Below are 19,795 nucleotides of genomic sequence, written 5' to 3'. Positions count from 1 at the left end.
CATGTTGAAGATGTTCTAACTATGCATTTTACTTGCGAACCAACTTGTGATTGGATGGTCAGAGAGACAGTGATATCCTCAGCCCATCAGGGTTCAAGTCCTGGTGCTAGCATTATTTCTGAATTTTATTTCAGGATTTTTGGCTTGTCTGTGTTAAAAAGACTGTGCATTTTACTCTTTTGTTTACGGTTCTCTTCCTAAAATAGACTGTGTGCTCTGCGCAGTTTGCAGCCCGTTTCACTTCGGAGAGAAAAACAAACAAAATGCGAATGCGACAGCACGCACCGTGGAACTCCCGGGCCGGAGCGCCGATGCTGCCGCGGGAAACAGCGCTTGTGCGCGAGTACGGCGACCGGCGGCGGAGCGGGAACCGCCTCTCGTGCTCGAAGCAGTCGGTCAAGTCGCCGTTTGCCGCACCGGGGATCACCAATGCCCGCCAGCTGTTCGCTCTTTTGCTCGAGACGGTAAGGACTCGCTACTGCCTCTCGGCAACCGCGGATTTACTCGTTGGTGTCTGCCGGTTTGCCGTGCCGGCATGATTTTACTCTTTTTTAGCAAGTTAATTACATGTTCTGCAACTGCACGGGGCACAAGATGAACTCTGCCTGCTTCATCTTGAGTAGATTGGGGCAGGGCCAAGGGCATATGGGTCTCTGTTGGCCTGAAAATGCTAATCGTAGAATGTCTCGCTCCAAACGTACCATGATAAGAACGAATTACGGATGGCAATATTCTGTTTGAAAATAGCAGGGTGACTATTCATTCACTCTTCAATGGTTGTTAGAAAAGAAGTTGCATACATCTAACATCACTTAGATTGGCCATACAATATGAACAAACGCTAGGAGGAAAAAAAGGGGCTAGAGCAGGAAGATAAATAAGATTTCTACAGTAGTTCAAGTGTCCATATAAAGCTGGTCTAATCTTCACCAGTCACCACTAAACCAAATTTTCCTTGTTTCCCGTGCTGTATCTCCTTATACTCCGTCAGAGCTTATATGTACACAAGCCTAAGTGAGGTCAGGCAGGTTGGTAGTTGCTTGATGCCTCTACATTAGCTCTGGTTGATGTCGGCCCTCTGACCTTCCCACGAATTCCATCACCAGCTTTGAGAAAGCTGATGATTCATCCCTAAGTAGATTTTCCGGTGAGTCAAACTCTAGTATCCTACCTGCAGCAAAAATTGATGAGAAATGATAACCTTTGTCATAGAACACAATTTGTTGGAAGGGCCAACTTATAACACCCCAAAATATATGCAAAAACCAAAATACTGCAAGTGCTTTAGTGTTCTTTACCTTCTCCGAGTACAAGAACAAGGTCGCTGTCAATCACGGTGGGGATCCTATGTGCAATTGTGATAACTGTGCAATTGTCCGTTTCTTGCCTTATAGTCTTTTGGATGATATTATCCGTCGCAGTATCAACTGAGGCTGTAGCTTCATCTAAAACAAGTATTTTCTTTTTCATCAGCAATACCCTGGCCAAGCAGACAAGTTGCCTTTGCCCCACACTCCAGTTTCCGCCATCTTCCACTACTGTTAGATAAACTACAACCGTGTAACTGGGCCATCTTGAAAAATGAAATTGGTAGGATATGAGAATAGTAACTGCTTGAACTTACCTGGTGCATCTAACAACCTATTGTCTTCTCTGACAATCTCCTCAAGGCGGCACTTACGCAGAACCTGATAGATGCAAATTCTTAAAAGTTAAGACTTGACAAAGTAGGAAACTACTCCCTCCGTTCCTAAATATTTGTCTTTCTAGTCATTTCAAATGGACTACCACATACATCCGTATGTAGACATGTTTTAGAGTGTAGATTCACTTATTTTGCTCCTTATGTAGTCACTTGTTGAAATATCTAGAAAGACAAATATTTAGGAACGGAGGGAGTACTAGCGAGCTGCTGATTCATGAACAGGTAAAATATTACTGCTGTAATTGCTTTGCAAAGAATATTTGCATCATATAGAGCGCCTTTTGCTGGCACTGTATATTATTTACCTCCCATATTTCAGTGTCCAGATGTTGTTGTAGAGGGTCCAGGTTTGTTCTGACAGTCCCTTGGAAGAGAGTTGGTTCTTGTGGTATAATACTCAATCTACACCGCAAATCATGCACTCCCAAAAGCGATATGTCAACTCCATCTATGAATATCCGTCCTGCAGATGGTTCAACGACCCGAAACAAAGCCTGGATGAGAGTAGACTTCCCACTCCCTGTCCGCCCTACCACCCCAATTTTCCTTTCTCCAGGAAATCTGCAGCTTATGCCCTTGAGAACCATGGGCATGTCAGGGCTGTACTGAATTTGGAGATCCTCGATCTGAATGGTTCCGCACCATGGCCATGTCTCCCTTGGTCTAGAGTTCTCAATCACTAAAGGAGATTCACTCGGTATGTTTGAGAACTGGAAAATCCTCTCTACAGAGATCATCTTGTTTTCAACATTGCACAGATTCCATATAACCCATGCTTGTAACACATTAAGGTTAAGGCCATAGGTAGCTGCAAGCCCTGCAAGACCTAAAGAAGGGGAAAGAAAAAAGATTTATTGTTCTAGCAATGTGATTTTTTAAAAAAATTAAAGCTGTATAGAATAATGAGTTTTGACTCTAAAACGCCCTAGAAAATACAGTTCGTGTAACTGAAAATCCTGTTTTACAAAAAACACTTACTTGGATCAATTGTATCCCGTGGCAAGGAGACAAGTATGACTAGCATCACGAAAAACACAAGGTTGAAGAGGAAGTTGATACGGATGCATAGCCATTCAACTGTCGCTGAATTATGGAAAGTAATGCGGGTATAGTCATCAATTAGCGCAAGACTCTTTGTCAAGAACTTCTCTCCCTGATTAAAGCATCTAATAGTTGCAGCTCCTGATACAGTCTCTGAAAAATGGTGGAGGACTGGAGCTTTTCTGATACCAACCATCCTTGCTAGCTCTCTAGCCGAACTGATGTAATAGCCCTGCATTAAGTACAAGCTACTACTTACTAGTGTGCATTTTGAGAACTTAGGGAAGTAGGTTACAATGAATGAAGCTGTACCTGATACCAAGTGGAGATTGCAATTATTATTATGAATAGCATGAATATAGGCCGAGCAATTTGGGACATGATGAAAATAATGCTGAGGAGCTGAATCATTGCGAATATCAGCCCTGCTAGCCTGTAGGGAATATCTGTGTCAACTGTTGCTTGATCTGTTGAAGCCTGCAAAATGGACAAGCTAAGCCATGAGAACTGAAAAAACGGAGAGTATTTTGTACAATTTCCATAATGAAGAGGTACGGTTGTTGGCTCACCCTATTGAGTATCCGACTTGATGGAGTGGAATCAAAGAAGCTCATTGGTGCTCGAAAAATATTTCTGGTCATGCCTAAGAAGAGCTGTTGGGCAGTTTCAATGGCAATTGTTGATAGGAAGACAGCTCTTCCCAATATAAATACCGAGCTTCCTGCAGATAAAAGCACAAATATACCAATCATCTTCTTCTTGCTTACTTGATCCTCTCTCTCTGCTGCCCATGCAATCCAGTAGTTGCTACATATCTGCAATCCCTGGAAAAACACTTGGCATAGAAGAACCACAGGGATGAGACCTCCGCCGTATGCAGAGGTGACAAACTTGTGGTAAACATCCCATTTGACTCTTCCAGATTCACGCTCTTCTTCACATTCCCTCCCTATGACATGGCCATCCGATTCTATTTCTGTGGCCTCTATCTGCTTCTTCTGTTTTTTGCTTTTGGGCAAGCCATGTGCTTTTGCTGGGTTGACCTGACTAAGGGATTGATCATGTGCAGCCATTTGCTTCGAGAGCTCTCCATCTTTGTCAGCTATCAGATCATCATATTTCCCAGACTGAACAATCCTTCCATCTTTCATGACCTTCAAGTGACCATTCACGATCATCTGTTAGAATTGGATGTTGCCATGCGTGCATGACAGTATAACTCTACATTTCTACTCTATTTAAGATATCCACAATTTTTTTAAAATTCTGTTCAAACCTAGTCTAAACTGCACAAATTTTCTTTTACAAAGGGAAAAAGTAGTTATGTGTGGAAATGGGGTTGACACCTTACCAGAACGAGATCCGAGTCTCGCAAGAACTCTAGCTGATGGGTAACATACATGACTGTCTTAGAGGACATTAGTCTCAGTAAGCATTCCTGCAAATATGAATTGATCAGTTGATTCATTTTCTCGAAGTTGATGCTGACCGTGTCAGAATACAAGTACTTGATGGAAATACTCTTGCTTATAGATTGCAGCAATAGCTATACAATTTAGTTCTGTAATTCGTGTGTTTACTTGTTTGGTTATGTTTCACGCCTTATGCTGTAGGCCTGTAAATTGCAGTAATTTCCCTTGAATCGGACGAGGCTAAGCTCATCTGTTGCTGTTCATGTATTGCAGATTGCTCATGGTTTACGTACCTTGAAGAGATGTGCGCTGGTGTGCGCATCCACAGCACTGAAGGGGTCATCCAAGAAGTAAACATCAGAATCGCTGTACAATGCCCTGGCAAGCTGGATCCTCTGCTTCTGGCCTCCACTTAGGTTCACACCCCTTTCCCCTACTACAGTCATATCTCCATTGGCCCATAACTCCAAATCTCTATCCAAAGCACACCCTTGTAGCACTTCTTCGTATAAGCTTCTGTCCATAGCCTTCCCAAAGAGCACATTGTCCTGAATTGTCCCAGTTTGAATCCAAGCACTCTGTGGGACATATGCCCTTGACCCGACAACTGTTGGTTCTGCACCGCTAACCCTTGGAATCTCTCCCATGATGCTGTAAAGGAGGCTTGATTTGCCTGAACCAACTGGCCCGCACACCGCAACCTTGAGACCCTTCGTGATGCTCACCTTGCTGTTGATCATGAGTGTTACCTTTGTTTTCTTCGAGCTAGTATCAGCTTCCCAACTGTACTCTCCTGGTTCAATTATTATTTCACCAGCCATTGCCAAGTCCTTCATTCCATTTATGTTGCCATGGCAACTTGGCTTACCCTGGTGGTCTTCTTTGATGAACTCTTCTATTCTATCCAAGGACACCTTGGTTTGTGTGACCATTGACACAAGCTCTGGGAGGTTATAGATCGGGTCTTGGAGGATTCTAAATGTGGCAAGGGCCGATAAGACTGTTCCAGCTGACAATGGTATCTCCACAAGAATGCAGACACCGAAGGTAACGACCGAAACCAACGTTGGTGAGGCCCAGAACAGGAAAGCTATCGCTGAGCACGTGTAGAGATACTTCCTGAGCCACCCCTTTTCCACATCCCTGAGCTTCAGAAGCTTGTCCAAGTAGGCTGTCTCCCATGCATGAAGCTTCAAGATCCTCATGCTCTTCATTGCCTCGGCCATAGCCTTGATGCGCGAGTCCTTCGCCTCCATTATCTTCATATTAAGGTTCTGCTGCGAATTTGCCAGTGGTGTGTTGCTCACCATCACCAGCACTGTTACGAGGACTGCAGACAGCGAGGCCATTGCACCAAGACTACGGTACAGGATCGCAAGTGCCAAGAAAATTTGCAAGGGCAGCAACCAAATCCCATGGATGTACCAGAAGAACTCACCGACCTTCTCGACGTCAACATCAAGGAAGTTCACAACTTTCCCCGCAACTGGGCCTGAGTTCTTCATCAGCAGGGACTTCTTGTAGATGGACACCATCAGTGCTGCTCGCACCTGGAATCCAATTCTGCGGGCACCAAAGTACCACTGCCGCTGTGAGAGTGACTCCACTGTCTTGGAGGCAAAGAAGAGGCATGCAAGCATGTAGCCATGGCCATGGCCCTTGTCAGTGCTCTTGTCGGAGAGTAGCTCCACCAAGTAGGTGATCAAGAATGGTCCCATATAAGAAGAAACAGTGTTGAGCCCTGGTAATGAAAGAAAGTTAATGTATTAATGGATTGCCAGGACAAATACTAGCTCTATTATTGGAAAAAGAAGAAGAACTGTTCACTAACCTGCAAAGACTGCATTGGTGACCAGAGGTGTCCAGACAGCACAAATGATGGCTTCCCGCAGTGGCATTAGCTCAGGCTTCTGCTTGTGGAGTGTCTCCTGAAGCAAGGCGTATGACTGCTCTGCCATCTCGGGCTGCGGCACAGATGGGATGTGTTCCAGCTCGAGCCTCACCTTGTGCCCCTTCTCGAAGACTGGGTTCAGCCACCGGAATGTGAGGCGACTCCACCACCCCGAGCTAGAGAACCTGTCCCTGCTGCTGTCATCAGCGTCCTCTCTCAGCAGCAGCGGCTGTTCCAGCTCCTTCCGGTTTGCTTTGGAAAGCCTCATAGCTACTACAACCAGGCAGATACCAGTGCAGAAGGGAAGAGAAGCGAAATCGACGACGACAGTTGCAGAATCAAAGAGATGAAGCAAATGCAGCGAGGCGAGGAGTGATTCAGATAAGAAGCTGAAGAACCACCAAGAAGCAAGAACCGGAGGCCAGTTGGATGACCCTACTACTCCTGCAGCACCTTCATGCTTGCGGTAGAGCAAGAACAGAGTAGCCAGAAGCCACGAGGCAGATTCAAATACCAGGCCCGGGGAGACGGCTTGCCGCTTCCAGACCCCAAGAACCAAGAACACGATATGGGACAGCGTGATCGAAGCATTGCAGAATGCAACTATACTGGCTGCCCCTCCTCGCTGCTGCGCCGAGACCACGTCGGCGCCATACCCTGCCGCTGCTGCTTCCTGCCTCCCCTTCCTCCGTTTCACGAGCTCTGCAAGGGTCCAAACCAGCAGGACGGCGAAGGCTGCTGCCCGGACGTAGTCCAATGCTTGCAATTCCTCCATGGGATCCTGGAAATCATCAGAAGATGGCATGGAGCTGTGGAACACCAAGATGGCAACGAATTGGCCTGTTACATTAAGGCAGCAGAGTGAGAGACAAACTTGGGCAAAAGAAGCTAAGCAGTGCGTAGTGGGAGGGTACGGGCGCTAACCAAAAGGAGGCCTGACAGCATGTGGTGGCTTGAGAGGCTATGTACGCGTACTTGGGATCGGCAACGGCATCAAGCCTTGCGCTGGTCTTTTTCAAGCGGCGATCCTAGTGTTTACTGCCTACTAAAGAAGAGAGAATCAAAGGGCATATATATTGAGATTTGATCAAAGTCAAATTTTATAAACTTTGACCAACTTTGTTGGAAAAAATATCAACATCTATAATACTAAAGCTATATGGTATGAAAATTAATTCCATCATGCATCTAACAATATTGATTTCATATTGTGAATCTTGGTAAAAAAAATTATAAACTTAGTCAAATTTAACAAAGTTTGACTTTGACCAAATCTTATATGCAGACTAAAAAGAAACGGAGTGAGTATTAGATCTTGTGGCATGCGTGCATCTTGATTGGGTTTGTTTGTTGGCTGGCATCTACTCCAGCTTTGACTCTTTTGGCATGAGCAGGAGAAAGGTTGGTATCAGTGTCCGGATAACGAAAGATGCACCAACTAGGCAACTAGAGCTGGTCGCGGCGTGGATGGAGTACACCAACTATTGTTCTTATCAGCCAGCCCCAAAGCATTTGGTCGGTCTCAGCTAATCTGCTAATGCAGTATTATATGCAGCTAAACGTTCCAGATATTGTGATTTCGAAACGTAAGTTACATCCTGTGAGCCAGCTAACGTGCCCTTTGTGTTTCTGCAGGAAGATGTCCCTATATGATAAACAAACACAAAAGCGTCGGAGATAAGTCGAGCCAGAAATATAAGAGCATTTAGATCACTATTGTCGAGCCAGAAATATAAGAGCATTTAGATCACTATTTTTTACAAAGGAAATAGTGATCTAAATGGGCTTATATTTCTTTATGGAGGAAGTAGTGATCTAAATGCTTTTATATTTCTTTACAGAGGAAGTATCAGCAGCAAATATCGAAATGCCATTGATCGAAAAGTACGACAGGGCAGAGACCCAGGGGCACGCCCGATCCAAATTGCCCACGGAGAGAGAGAGAGACGAGGATCAAGCCGGACCCGATCTGGCCCGGGCATCTCCATCGGTGACGGGTGGAGGTGCAAGCCGCCAACGGCGTACTGCCCGGACGCGGAACGTGCATGCATGCGCTGCGGCAGTTGCAGGACGAGCCCTTGTGCCGTCGTCTACCCCCCATGGCTTAGCATTGGCAATGGCCAATGGAAGAGGGGCCGATGCAGCATCCATGTGAATGTGAGTAAGCGGCGGAAAGTTACCATCACTGCCGTCGATTTATTTATCCTCGCGCTCGCTGGCGCTGGCAGGAGGAAGGCAGTGAAACTTGGTCCACCTTTGTATGTATCCCTGTGAACATACACACACGTACGTCGTCCGCGTGTGCGGTGACGTCGTTGATGCGAGCGCAAATCCGCCACGATTTCGATCCGATCCGGTTGTGATGGCCGTCCCTCCCTCCATCCCCGGTTTGCACCTCTTTCTGAGAAAAAGCCTCCTTAATGAGGGCCGCCACATGGCAGGAGCCGGGCGGCACGCCCCCGTCGCGTGCCGGCCACACGCCAAGCGACTATCCCGGCACGCCGGGAGTCCTTGCTGGCCTCTCACGTTCCCATAATCCCATTGGAGGCCGGCCACCGTCGTAGATCACGATGCTGCTGTCATGGCAACATGCATGGAGATGCATGGAGTATGTACTGCGCAAGATCTGTCTCTGTCTCAATGTACCCAACCTCGCTCGTCAGCTGTGGGCAGGCACCGCGATGCCACTCGTAGCCAATCCGGTCCGGTTTTAACCGATTTCTCCCTAGAGCGCGTGCGAAAGTTATGTGTTGGTAGAATTTGACGAACGCAGGCGTTTGTAGCCGTCGTTGTAATTCGCCAGAGAATGGCGGGCCCTAGCTACATGAGTAGACGTATATGCAAGCAGGACCATGTACTCCTCCTTTTTTTTTTTGAGAAATTGCTCATTCAAATCACGAATCAGTACAGAGTAGGTGAACCTTACAAGCACACTGAAACACAAAAACAAAGGACCATGAACACCTAGAGTACCCTAAGACAACCATAACACAAGAAGATTTGTGTCATCATCCCTGAATCTTGAAAGAAGACCCCTGCAGCAGAAGGATATGCAACCAGTCGCAAATAGGTCATCATCTTCGACCACGGTACAATTGCCACCACGCTGCTTCCTTCTTTCTTTACACCAACGTTGAGAGGGCATGGACATCAATCCAACACACCTGCAACAGTTGTCGCCATCTTTGGCTTTGAGTACCGCGAGAAGTGCCCCTTCCGGAAGGAAGAGAACTCGAGTCATCCGACTGGTCCAGCACCGCGGCCGGGCCATCCGCCCGGGCAAAGCAGGATCTCCCACCAGCATCAGCGCAAAGGAAGGAGAAGAACAACAACAGCAAATCGTACACACAAGGAAGAAGAAAGGTCTTCGTCTCCCTACCTCCATCGCCCATTTGAGGATCCAAACGGCCAGTGCCGATGGACCTCCAACCACCATAGCCCGCGAACTCGACAAGATCCGGGGATCCCAAACACCGCTGGCTCCTGGACGAAGGCAAAAGCCTTGTCTGACCGCAAACGGAGCCCGAAGAAACTTATTCCGACGCGACACCACCGCAACGGCCTCGGCAACGTCTCCCTCAACCCTAATCATACCACATACCAACCAAGTGAATAGACCCGAGGTTCCCCCTCTCTCCCGCCGCCGTAGCGGCCGACGAAGAGAGAGGGAACCGGCGGCGTCACCGGCGGCGTGCAAGGACCCCTAGTCGCCTCCTTGATCGCCTCGAGCGATCCAATTTTTCCGGACGTGCGGTTACCATGTACTCCTCCTAGAGATGACAACAGGACCATACGTCCATATAGCTAGTGCGTGTTGACACGATAGGGCTGCTGGCTACACGTGGGCCTACTGCGCATGCACTTTGATTTGCCAGCGAAAATCCCGTCCCGGTCAGATCGTGAGGTCGGGCAGCCTTGTCGATTTGTCATGTTCCTCCCGCGCGGTGAATCTTGCCCGCTCTTTTGGGACAGGGCAGGTGCCAAAAGGGTCTGGAAATCCTTCTGTCCATGCCCGCTTTGAGGTTAATTATACTTAGCATTGCTAGCCAGTGTATGTGGTCAGTGTACTTTGCCTCTCTGAACCCCGCCCCCATGCAGCCATGCTGTTCTCTGTGTCTTTTCTCCATCACATGGCGTCAATTTGGCGATAAATAACATATCTTGTATCGATTAGTCAAAAGAATAATGTGGAAAAATCCAGCCGTCTCATGCATGCATGTAGCTCTTGCATTTTTTTTCTCGAAAAAGCTAGCCATGGTTGCGAATAAAAAAAACATGGAATTGAGCTAGCTGTGCTTCCATGCACCACTCAGATCGACCGCTACCTCATGTCCGTCGCGTGCATGTTCCAGAGGCTCCGGAGCGGGCAGCTGATGGCAACATGGAGCACGTCGGCAACTGGTACCCCTAACTCCCGAGTACGTACGTACAGTACGTGGCTGTCGTGACATAGTATACCGCAATGGATAGGCCCGGCCGGCCGTTCGACTGTATTGAGCGTCTGTTCCTGGAGCGAGGACTCGAAGAATTGGACGTGCCGGAGAACCCTCTAGGTGGCTAGCTAGCCGGATCAACACATGCATGATGCATGTGCAGGACTACCTGTGCACTGTGTACGTAGGGTGTCGACTGTCGACACAGTGTGCCGCTGCGAAGCGCCGGTGGCCTCACGGTGTCGATTGATCGACCGGGTGCCGCCGTACGCGCGCCCATGCCGATGTCAGTGCACGCCACGGTCACCATCGAGCGCGCGCGCGCGCCTGCCTGGCCCGCATGCATGCCGCTGTACGCACTTTGTCCCGTGCCGTCGGTTTCACACCCCCTGCCCCTGCCCTGCGCGCCGGAGCCCCACGCGCGTCACGGTATCTGAAGCGGCGGCGGGGCGATCGCGTCGTGCATGCGCGTGCGGTACGTGCAGGGTCGGTTGTGCACTGATGTATGTATAGGGGACGAGGATGGACGGACCACGTACGCAGTGCGTACGGCGTGCACCGGGCCGGCATGCCTCTGTCTGAACTGGACCATCCGATCCAGAATCCAACGCTTTTTTACCAACTGGCATAAAACACCCACGGAGGGATTCTCACCCGTATCCTGCGCTCGCTGCTGGGCACCGTGAACAACACGCACGAACGTGTACAGTAGTACTTCCTCGGTCTCATAATTTTTAGACGACTAAGGGAGTAGATATTTCCTCCGTTTCATAATATAAGAGCGTTTTTAACACTACACTTTAGTGTCGAAAACACTCTTATAAGATACATCCGTATCTAGACGAATCTAAGATAAAAATTTTGTGACGGAGGAAGTACATGATGAAGGGAGTACTATTAGGGGAAGCATAAACTAGAAGGGACAGGTTGCCAACCAGCGTTCCTAGCTAGCCTCCTTGTCTCGATCTGTCTCGGACTGCACTGCGCTGCAGGCATATCACAGACAAAGAGTCTCTAATGAGAACTGATATACAGTGGAAACTTAAAAACTCGGTCATGGGCCGTTGGATCTGAGGCGTGCGGACTGGATCACCCTTTGTCTGGATCACGGACAAAGTCTCCAATGAAAACTGATATTTAGCTCCATGAGGCCTTTGGATCCTTTCTAAGACAGTAAGTGCCTGTTCGGAATCTCTCCGGTCTCGAAACTCCGCTCCGCGCAAGGAGCTCGTTTGAGCCACTCACTGCAATTGTGCTGCCCCTCCCTCCGTTCCGGGAACTGCAGTTGTGGAGCGGATAGGATCCGAACAGGGCCTAAGACGACTAATGTGCTTCTACTTGTACATTTGTCTGATAGTATTCCTGAACAAATTTCAATACAATATGAAAATCGTAATTGAACTGGTGTATGAAGCAAACTAGGGGTTGGGGCACGCCTCCTGAGACGTGCTGCTGCGGTGCCAGATAGGCAACCGCTCTTTCCATGTATTTTTGCTCTGATCGATAACACATATGCATGTACAGCTGAGACACACTTGCATGAATGGGAGTACTGGAGACCAAATCCATTAGAGGTGGAAGTACATACTCCCTCCATTTCAAAATATAGTGCGCCCGCGCTTCCCGAGGTCCAACTTTGACCATAAATTTAACCAACGAGACCAACTGCGGCGGAAGAAAAAAAATTATATAATTGAAAACTTCATTCGAATACGAATTCACTGATATAATTTTTGCTCCCGCCGCAATCGGTCTTGGTAGTTAAATTTATGGTCAAAGTTGAAGCACGGGGATAGAGAAAGCACTACATTGTGGAATGGAGGGAGTATTAAACTTGGGGAGTAGCAGCAGGTTATATACGTGGTTTGAAGATGCATTACATACGATGACTTGTCCAAAAGCAATCTAACACTATGTATATCTACCAGATGCTCCTCACCATCAAGTCATTGTATTGCTCCTCACCATCTGAGACTTGCTACTGCAGTTCATCTACGCATAGAACTTTGCAATAGATTCGTCCGCTTTCATGTCCACACCGGCATCATCATCGCCCTCCACTGCCCCCACCGAGCCGACGCTCACCTTCACCATCGCCTGCTCGAGCAGTTGCACATATGTGCCATCGTTGACCCACATGTGGGCGTGGCAGAAAAGTAGCGGTCGACACTGTAGAAGCCGGGGGTGTCTGGGACGGAAGGCGCAATGCAGGGGAATGGAGCATGCGCACAGAACGGGTGCGAAACCAGAACATTGGCATCTCGTCAATTGAGAATTCCCACTCGACATGGTACATTCTGGTTCATTGTACATTTTCCTAGAAACTTAAATAAGAGTATTAGAACAATTCAGAAAAAAAATCATTTAAATAAGAGTATTAGAACAATTCAGAAAAAAAAACTTTATATTCTGCAAGATTTTTTTCATCCATTCTACAAGCATGTGCAACATAGTTTGCAGATATAAAATAAATTAAGTCTACAGAGGTGATGAGTACAAACCTTCTTCTCGCACATCCATATTATTTTCTATTCCCTGGTTGTGAAAATGTTCTCTGCAAAGGGAAGATATAGGTAAACAGTGAGATAAAATTCATTTGCCTTCTATTAATTCTACAGGATCACACTCTAGTTGTATTTTTATATAAAGGTATTTATGTTCCAAGGTTTAGCTTGGCTTCTAATCTGTATTTCGTTTTGCAGTACTTCTAAACACAACTTGTGTGATGCCTTCAACAAGCACTATCTTTTCTTTAAAGATTTCTAACAAACATGATGTATAAAGATTAGAAGAAATCTCCAAGCCTAGCACTGATACGATCAGTGACAAATGCACCATATCAATATATTCTGTATTTTCCCTCTCTCTCTTTTCTCTTTGGGGTATCAAGACAAGTGGAATCAAAAGCTTCAGAATGCAAGTATGCCATACTAATCAGCAATGATTCACAATGAAATTACAGAGTTTCCTCACCTGCTCCTGCTATTTATAGAAACTATTATGCAACATAGAGCTGAACACATACCAATAGAAATTTCATTACTAATACAAAAGAGGCATTACTAATACACATATCACATTCACCTTGTCACTTTGACAACCAGGTGGTGGGTATGCTCCTAAAGCATTAGTAGTGATGCTACGAAAGAGAAGATAAAAACAGATATTTTCATTAGCAATCAATCAAGCACTTTTCTGGAATAAGAGTCGATCAAAATCACACCGTGAGACCAACTATATTAGCTAAAAGCATCGTTGGTTACAATGCAAGTGAAAACAAAGTTACAAAAATACACATGATGCTACATGGGGTTCTCTTCGCGTACCGGTTTCATCTCTGCAGGTTGGTTGCTGCTGCTGGTAATCCTTGCTGCGACTAACGCAAGCTTCCAGCCTGAAGATCCAACCATGTCAATAACAGCAGATGCAAATGTTTCGGTCCTACCACCTGAGCCACAGAGAAATGGTGCACAGTGAGTGGCTGTTTAACTAAACTCATGGGGTAACAACATGAACTGAAAAATGCATGAGATGGGTCTTGTTCGTTACCTGGTGCTACAATGGCTACGACCAGTGCATTACTCTCCTCAAGCTCAGTGACATAGATTCAGAGTCCACCTCATCTAAACCCTGCAGCACACCGGCAGATAACACTGATGTCATCTAATTACATTAGTCCTACAATATATTGAAGATTCAGCACTGACTCTTTGTGCCTGCGTGTATTATTCTACGGTTTCCAACAGAGCCCTTTTCATGATAGAAATACATATAGCAAGGAAATACTAGTTATACATTCTCGACAAAAAATACCAGTTATACACCATGGATTTTGTGGTCCAACTTTTCTCCGAAGTTGTTCAACGTTTCTTTGCAAACATGGAACAATGTCTGTTAAGGGTTAAGAATTCTATTGACCCTGTGAAATTTGAAACTAATAGGTGTACCAGTTAATGACGTTGTATCCATGTGATATTGCTATCTTTTGGGCTCCCAACACAAAATATTTGTATGCGTAGGACACATTCATGTGGTACTATGAGGCAAAGTATGAAGCCTGAACTTTACCTGCCCAACATACAGATTCCTAGATGTGCTTGGCACAAAGATCCGCTTTGTGTCCTTCGATCCATCGGATGGGTCGAGGATTTGCTAGTGAGAGGATAACATCTTCTACAAGGCAACCAAACCAAGAGTGGCTATTGGTTAGGTTCAGAGACAGGAGCTTTTACTGGGTCGTTCCCATTTTGAAACTACATGTGCAGATTAGTCATATTATTGTTTGGATGGCGTTAATGGGCACACTGGATGTGTTTTGTGTTTGCTGACTCTTATTAAGATAATTAACCGTGGACATCTCAAGTAATTGTATCACATGGAACAAGAAAAGTAAAACCACCATACTTCGACACAGGAGATCAGACAAAATAATGGCCACTGTCGGCGAACAAATAAGGAGTTACGCCATGGAAGCGTAAAGAAGTGATATAACATGAAAGATCAGGAGACCCTGACTATTTCCTACCCTCGTCAATAGATAGATGAGCAAAATTTACAGGGCTTATCTGATGTCTCAAACAATCCAGCAAAAGTATATTCCCCCAGGTTGATATATTTTATCAAATGATAGGTTGCGCCGACAAGTCTCATAACCCAGGCGCAATTTATACTGCAGCCAAGCCATAAAGTCTACAGCTAAATTTCAGAAGGAAGAAATTATTGAAAGATAACAGAGGATAAATATTACATGGCCTCCATACCTGGTGAGTAGTACAGGGTGGGGTTGAAAGCAGACAATATCCATAGCATCAAGAATCAAGATTCAACAATAGCACCACCTTCAAAGGATCTGTACAAAAACATAATAAAAGTGCAACCAAATGGAATCGCATGTAATCAGAAATAGTAGCGCCCATGGAATATCTAACATGCATGCAATTTAATGTATTAGTAAACTTCATACAAAATAAAGGCAAGGTCTCAGAGCTAGATAGAATACCAATTCTGAAATTAGAATCTAGTAGGATGTAAACAAATAAAGTGATTGAATATCAAAAGCATGCATGGAGTACAAATCACGAAAAATCAAAATCGGAGGACCAACATGTTCACAAGCTATGGAAAAATGTTCTTCACCTAAATTTTACTGCATCTTGTTTCCTTTTCTGTTTCTTTCAGAAACCTGCGCAATTGTGACAATTATGACATTCAGGAAAATGTTAAGAGAAATAAAAGGACTGAAGAGACATGGAAGTGTGGCAGGCATAATCAAAAGGGGGAGAATGAGAGGAAGGCGGAGCTTCACCTGGTACACAAGGACTTCCCTCGCCCACACTACCCCGCTCTTCCCTTGATACGGAGGATCCCTGCCAAAGCATCTAAGAATAAAAATCATCAAAAAAATGGATATTGTTTCAACAATCACCCAGCTGCAATATGCAAATGGATGCTTTCATGGCCAATAGAGAGATTTCCCCAAGTTAGCATCATGCAGCAACTTACAGAACACTGAATCAAGTTGCCCATGTGTTATCTAAAAGAGATATCTATACAAATGTAAATGATATCTTTTCTTGTTGTCTTTCTGAACCTGTACGCAGAAAATTGAGGATCCCATTTGAAAAATCCACAAGTTCTCATCTCAGTCTCACAACAACAATTAGTAGCCTATGACACCATACAGTATGCTGCCATGAGTAGGGCAGATTTAAATACCCAGAAATTAGGAAGGCCCCGTTCCCTCCATACCTTGGAGGGATTGATTGATTTTAGCAACCAAGAGAAACTGCTGCTGCGCCTGATGAGAAGAAATGATCTAGATGATCATACCTTGAAGTGAGGAAGGAGGAAGTGGAGACGGCGTCTCAGATCTACGGCTTGGCGTCGCCGGAACCCACGACTGGACGCCGCGCAGTCCCCCGCCACGCGGTCGCCAGAGCCCCCTCCGGCGCACACGACGCCGCGTTGGCTGCCCCAGCACGGGCTTCCTTTATTCCTTACTGGCGGCATCGCGGCACGGACGGGATGGCTGGCCTCGCCAGACGGAGAGATCTGACGTCACCGCCGCTCGGGGGCGCGGGTCTGCGTCAAGGGTCGGGCCTCCTCATCGCCGTCGTTCTCGAGCGGTCGTGGTGGGAGATTGAGAGCCGCTGGAACAAGGGGAGAAGGAATGGGAGGAGGCGGCGTGCACGACTGGGAAAGGAGGAGACATGCGTGCGTAGGCGAAAGAAACGACGATGACCAAAATGAGACAAAAAAAACAACGGCAATCACAACGAGATTTTTTCCACCAATTACGGTTCCTCTGCCTACGTGGCAAGCGCCAGGATGCGCCATAGTCGCGACTCTTAGGCTGCTCAGTAACATAGCAAGTAACATAATACATCCCAAGAAAAGTTTGCTTACATGGCATGTATTTAATGAGGAGAGAGATGATTGGAGTAACATAATATATTACTGTAACATAACACATCTCAAGGCAAAATGAGTCTACATCTTAACAAATGATGGCTTGCGTGATACTACATACATGTTACTCCCCATTATGAAGATGGTAACATAGACTAGTAACATATGTATGTTACTAGTCTAAATTACTCCCCACTATGACCAGCCTTATTGGGTTTTATATTCGGTGAACAACATGGAACACATGTGTGAAGCCTAGCAGGTCTTTCTGCCGCACTAACGTAGCTCATGGAGCTGACCTGACTGGCCACAGTTGTGTTAGCTCGGGACAGATTGGGAGCTTGGAGCTGGTACATGTTATGGGAAAAAGGAATACAAAGGTTTTTTTGTGGCAAAAGATCACAAAGCAATATGGCGGGCCGAACATGATTGATCTGGACCGTACATTTTGGATCGGAAGCCAGTTTCAAGGTTTCAGTTTGAGACTGAGTTTTCAGCTGCTCTAGGGGTGGGTGGGTATACCCACGAACGCATTGCGACAATTGGGCGGGCGATCGATTGGCCACCCTCACGACACGTCCTGATTGTAACCGACAGCAGTCGCAATACAGAGTTGTCATATTTTTACATCAAACCTTTTTCTTTCAGACCTAGTTAAAAGATTTGCCTCATCTATTAATTGTAAGAGGAGAATAGAGTTTAGTTGTCTGTGTTACGACACACCCTTGGTTACAAAAAAAAATGTTACTCTCGCTGCATAATTGTATCCAAATGTTTGACGCCCACGGTAACCCAAAGCACCACCTCCTTGGAACAACAAACATATTCAACGGCTTTTTTTCATATACTAGACAAGCAACAATAGTAGGTTAAACTACAAGTCCAATCTTGTTTTTTGTTGTTTCTTTGGCATCTTTCATAGTGTACCAGCTAATGGGAGATCGATTGAGTTGCCTTGTCTTATTGGACCAATGCTCCGACGATATCGATGTCTACGTACACAGGCACTAAATTTGACCGGGGCATGCAGAGGGCCACGTCTGCGTCCCTTGGCGACTTTTCGGTTAAACGCCTACATGCGCGCCGAGGAGAGCATCTCTAGCATCCTGGTACCCAGTCTGTGTCCTTCGATTCACGGGTCACTCTTGATGAATTTGGCAACCCATCCTCCGTGTGTCATGGATGCAATAAGAACAAGATCCAATAGTCTACTACCTCGTTGTCATCAACATCGATCTAGTTGTTGCCTTTGTTAGTCTTGCGCTTTTATCTGCGGCATGTGAGCCATTTTGTTGTTGGTAGTTGTGTATTGTGGTATTGTCGTGAACCTTGAATTGCTAGATACTTTGGTTGTATGACTTGCTTTGCCATGTTCGACTTCATTTATAAAGGCGGGCTGTCGCTTTATTTATAAAAAAGAAAGTGTTTATCTGTGGCATCTGAGCAACAATGCTCAGCCATCATGGCTATGGTGCTCAAGGCCGCCACCAATAAGAAAGAATGAGGTGAAGTTATGGGGTCATGGCCACCATTGCTATGAGCTCTAACCGCATTGTCACGGCAAGTTCCACACGTTGTCGTCCACCGCGGCTTGATAATGGTCGGCGGGGAGTGGTTGGGGGAGGGGAGCTACTCTATGTACGACAAGGAATGGTCGGGAGAGGGGCGATGGGTGGCGGCCAGTGGGGAGTGGTCAGTGGAGGGGGCTGCTTGTTTGTTGTTGCCGACCGGTGAGAGTAGAGAATTTTTTTGGGGTGGGTCCTGTCTGTAATTAGGGGTCAACGGTTGATGTGGCGGTGTTGAGTCACCAGTCAATGCGGTCAAAAAACCAGGGTAATGCGAGCAGGGGGTTGAATCTTGGACGGGTTGCAAACTTCAAGGTGTAAGATACCTTGTTTTGAAGTTGATGGTTGATTCTTAAACCGAGTGGCAAGTTTAATGTTGAGAATAAGCCATTGTATGAAACCAGAAGTAATGCATGGGAGTTATATGTCAAGTTTGGGTTCACATGTTACCACTTTTTTTTAATTAAGAAGAAGAGAGTTGCCCGGTTAATTTACGGAAAACCGGGCAAAAACCGATACAGACTCCCAAATACGGACTACTCGCAAAGTACGAAACACCAAAACCGCTCAAGCGGCCCTCTAAACAAGCAACAACCGCAACCCTCAATACTTGTAGAACACAATGAAACTCCTAGCGAGCACACCAACGAAAACTGACCACCCTCCATCATGAACCCACAGACGCCTTTCGGATGGCGCCACACTTCTTGTTCTTCTTCTTTGGTTTCTCCTTAGTTGACTTCTTCTTTGAAGGGTCACTTGTCTTGCCAGATGTCGGCTGATGAGCTACCCATTTGTCAAAAAAATCATAAAACTCATTGAATTTCTTAGTTTCATTGTCATCAACCAAGACGCCACCAGGAGCCGGCATCAACATACTGACCGTATCAACAACCTCAACCAAAGGAATCACCGACGCAACCTCATCGACCACAGGAACCGCCAAACACGATGGACTCAGGCACCTCCAGTTGCTCACATGACTTTGGCAACACATGCCCCTCACACGAGGCCGCCGATGAGACCACCTCCAAATGCTCTACAGAGAGAGATGTTACCACTTTTTTAAAATGTAGAGTAACCAATCTACCAACAAAGGGATCAACCCATAAAACCTTTCTTTCAGCACATACAAAACATCATCAGGCGCGGTCGCCGCGTGCAACATGGCTAGTAGTCTAAATACCGAGCAAGAAAGTGACAGCCTTAGTGGTATGTTGGCCCAGCGACCACGAACGCCAGCTTCATGTTTGCTTACTCTTCACACTGTTAAGAGCAGAGACAATCGGCGTTGCATTTCGCGGAAGAGCTAAATGGGTAGAAACATTGAATTGGTTTTG

At 46.2% G+C, this 19,795-nt stretch overlaps 1 protein-coding gene and 1 long non-coding RNA gene across 9 annotated transcripts; both read right to left on the bottom strand.

The window, feature by feature from the left end:
- Positions 1-742: 742 nt before the first annotated feature.
- LOC119269830 (putative ABC transporter C family member 15) lies at positions 743-7,109 on the bottom strand. The gene is made up of 10 exons (XM_037551753.1): positions 5,990-7,109; positions 4,452-5,899; positions 4,098-4,184; positions 3,316-3,900; positions 3,059-3,223; positions 2,684-2,978; positions 2,011-2,531; positions 1,625-1,688; positions 1,299-1,538; positions 743-1,171 (listed from the first exon to the last, which is right to left on the bottom strand). Exons 1-10 carry the CDS (start codon positions 6,852-6,854, stop codon positions 1,050-1,052), a joined length of 4,392 nt encoding a protein of 1,463 aa, XP_037407650.1. The 5' UTR covers positions 6,855-7,109; the 3' UTR covers positions 743-1,049.
- Positions 7,110-12,291: 5,182 nt separating this feature from the next.
- Positions 12,292-16,695, bottom strand: LOC119269829. 8 transcript variants are annotated; one of them, XR_005133750.1, is made up of 10 exons: positions 16,312-16,692; positions 15,788-15,860; positions 15,619-15,664; positions 15,243-15,331; positions 15,008-15,151; positions 14,551-14,655; positions 14,032-14,112; positions 13,809-13,930; positions 12,984-13,036; positions 12,292-12,799 (listed from the first exon to the last, which is right to left on the bottom strand). It is a non-coding gene; the product is annotated as an uncharacterized LOC119269829 (long non-coding RNA). The 8 variants fall into 8 exon arrangements; XR_005133751.1 differs by having other exon boundaries at positions 15,039-15,151; positions 16,312-16,691; XR_005133749.1 differs by having other exon boundaries at positions 12,292-12,806; positions 14,551-15,151; positions 16,312-16,695.
- Positions 16,696-19,795: the final 3,100 nt, after the last annotated feature.

This window comes from Triticum dicoccoides, chromosome 3A (genome assembly GCF_002162155.2).
Source record: "Triticum dicoccoides isolate Atlit2015 ecotype Zavitan chromosome 3A, WEW_v2.0, whole genome shotgun sequence".
NCBI lineage: Eukaryota > Viridiplantae > Streptophyta > Magnoliopsida > Poales > Poaceae > Triticum > Triticum dicoccoides.
Note: the sequence above shows the minus strand (reverse complement) of the source record. Positions and strands in the feature narration are given on the sequence as shown.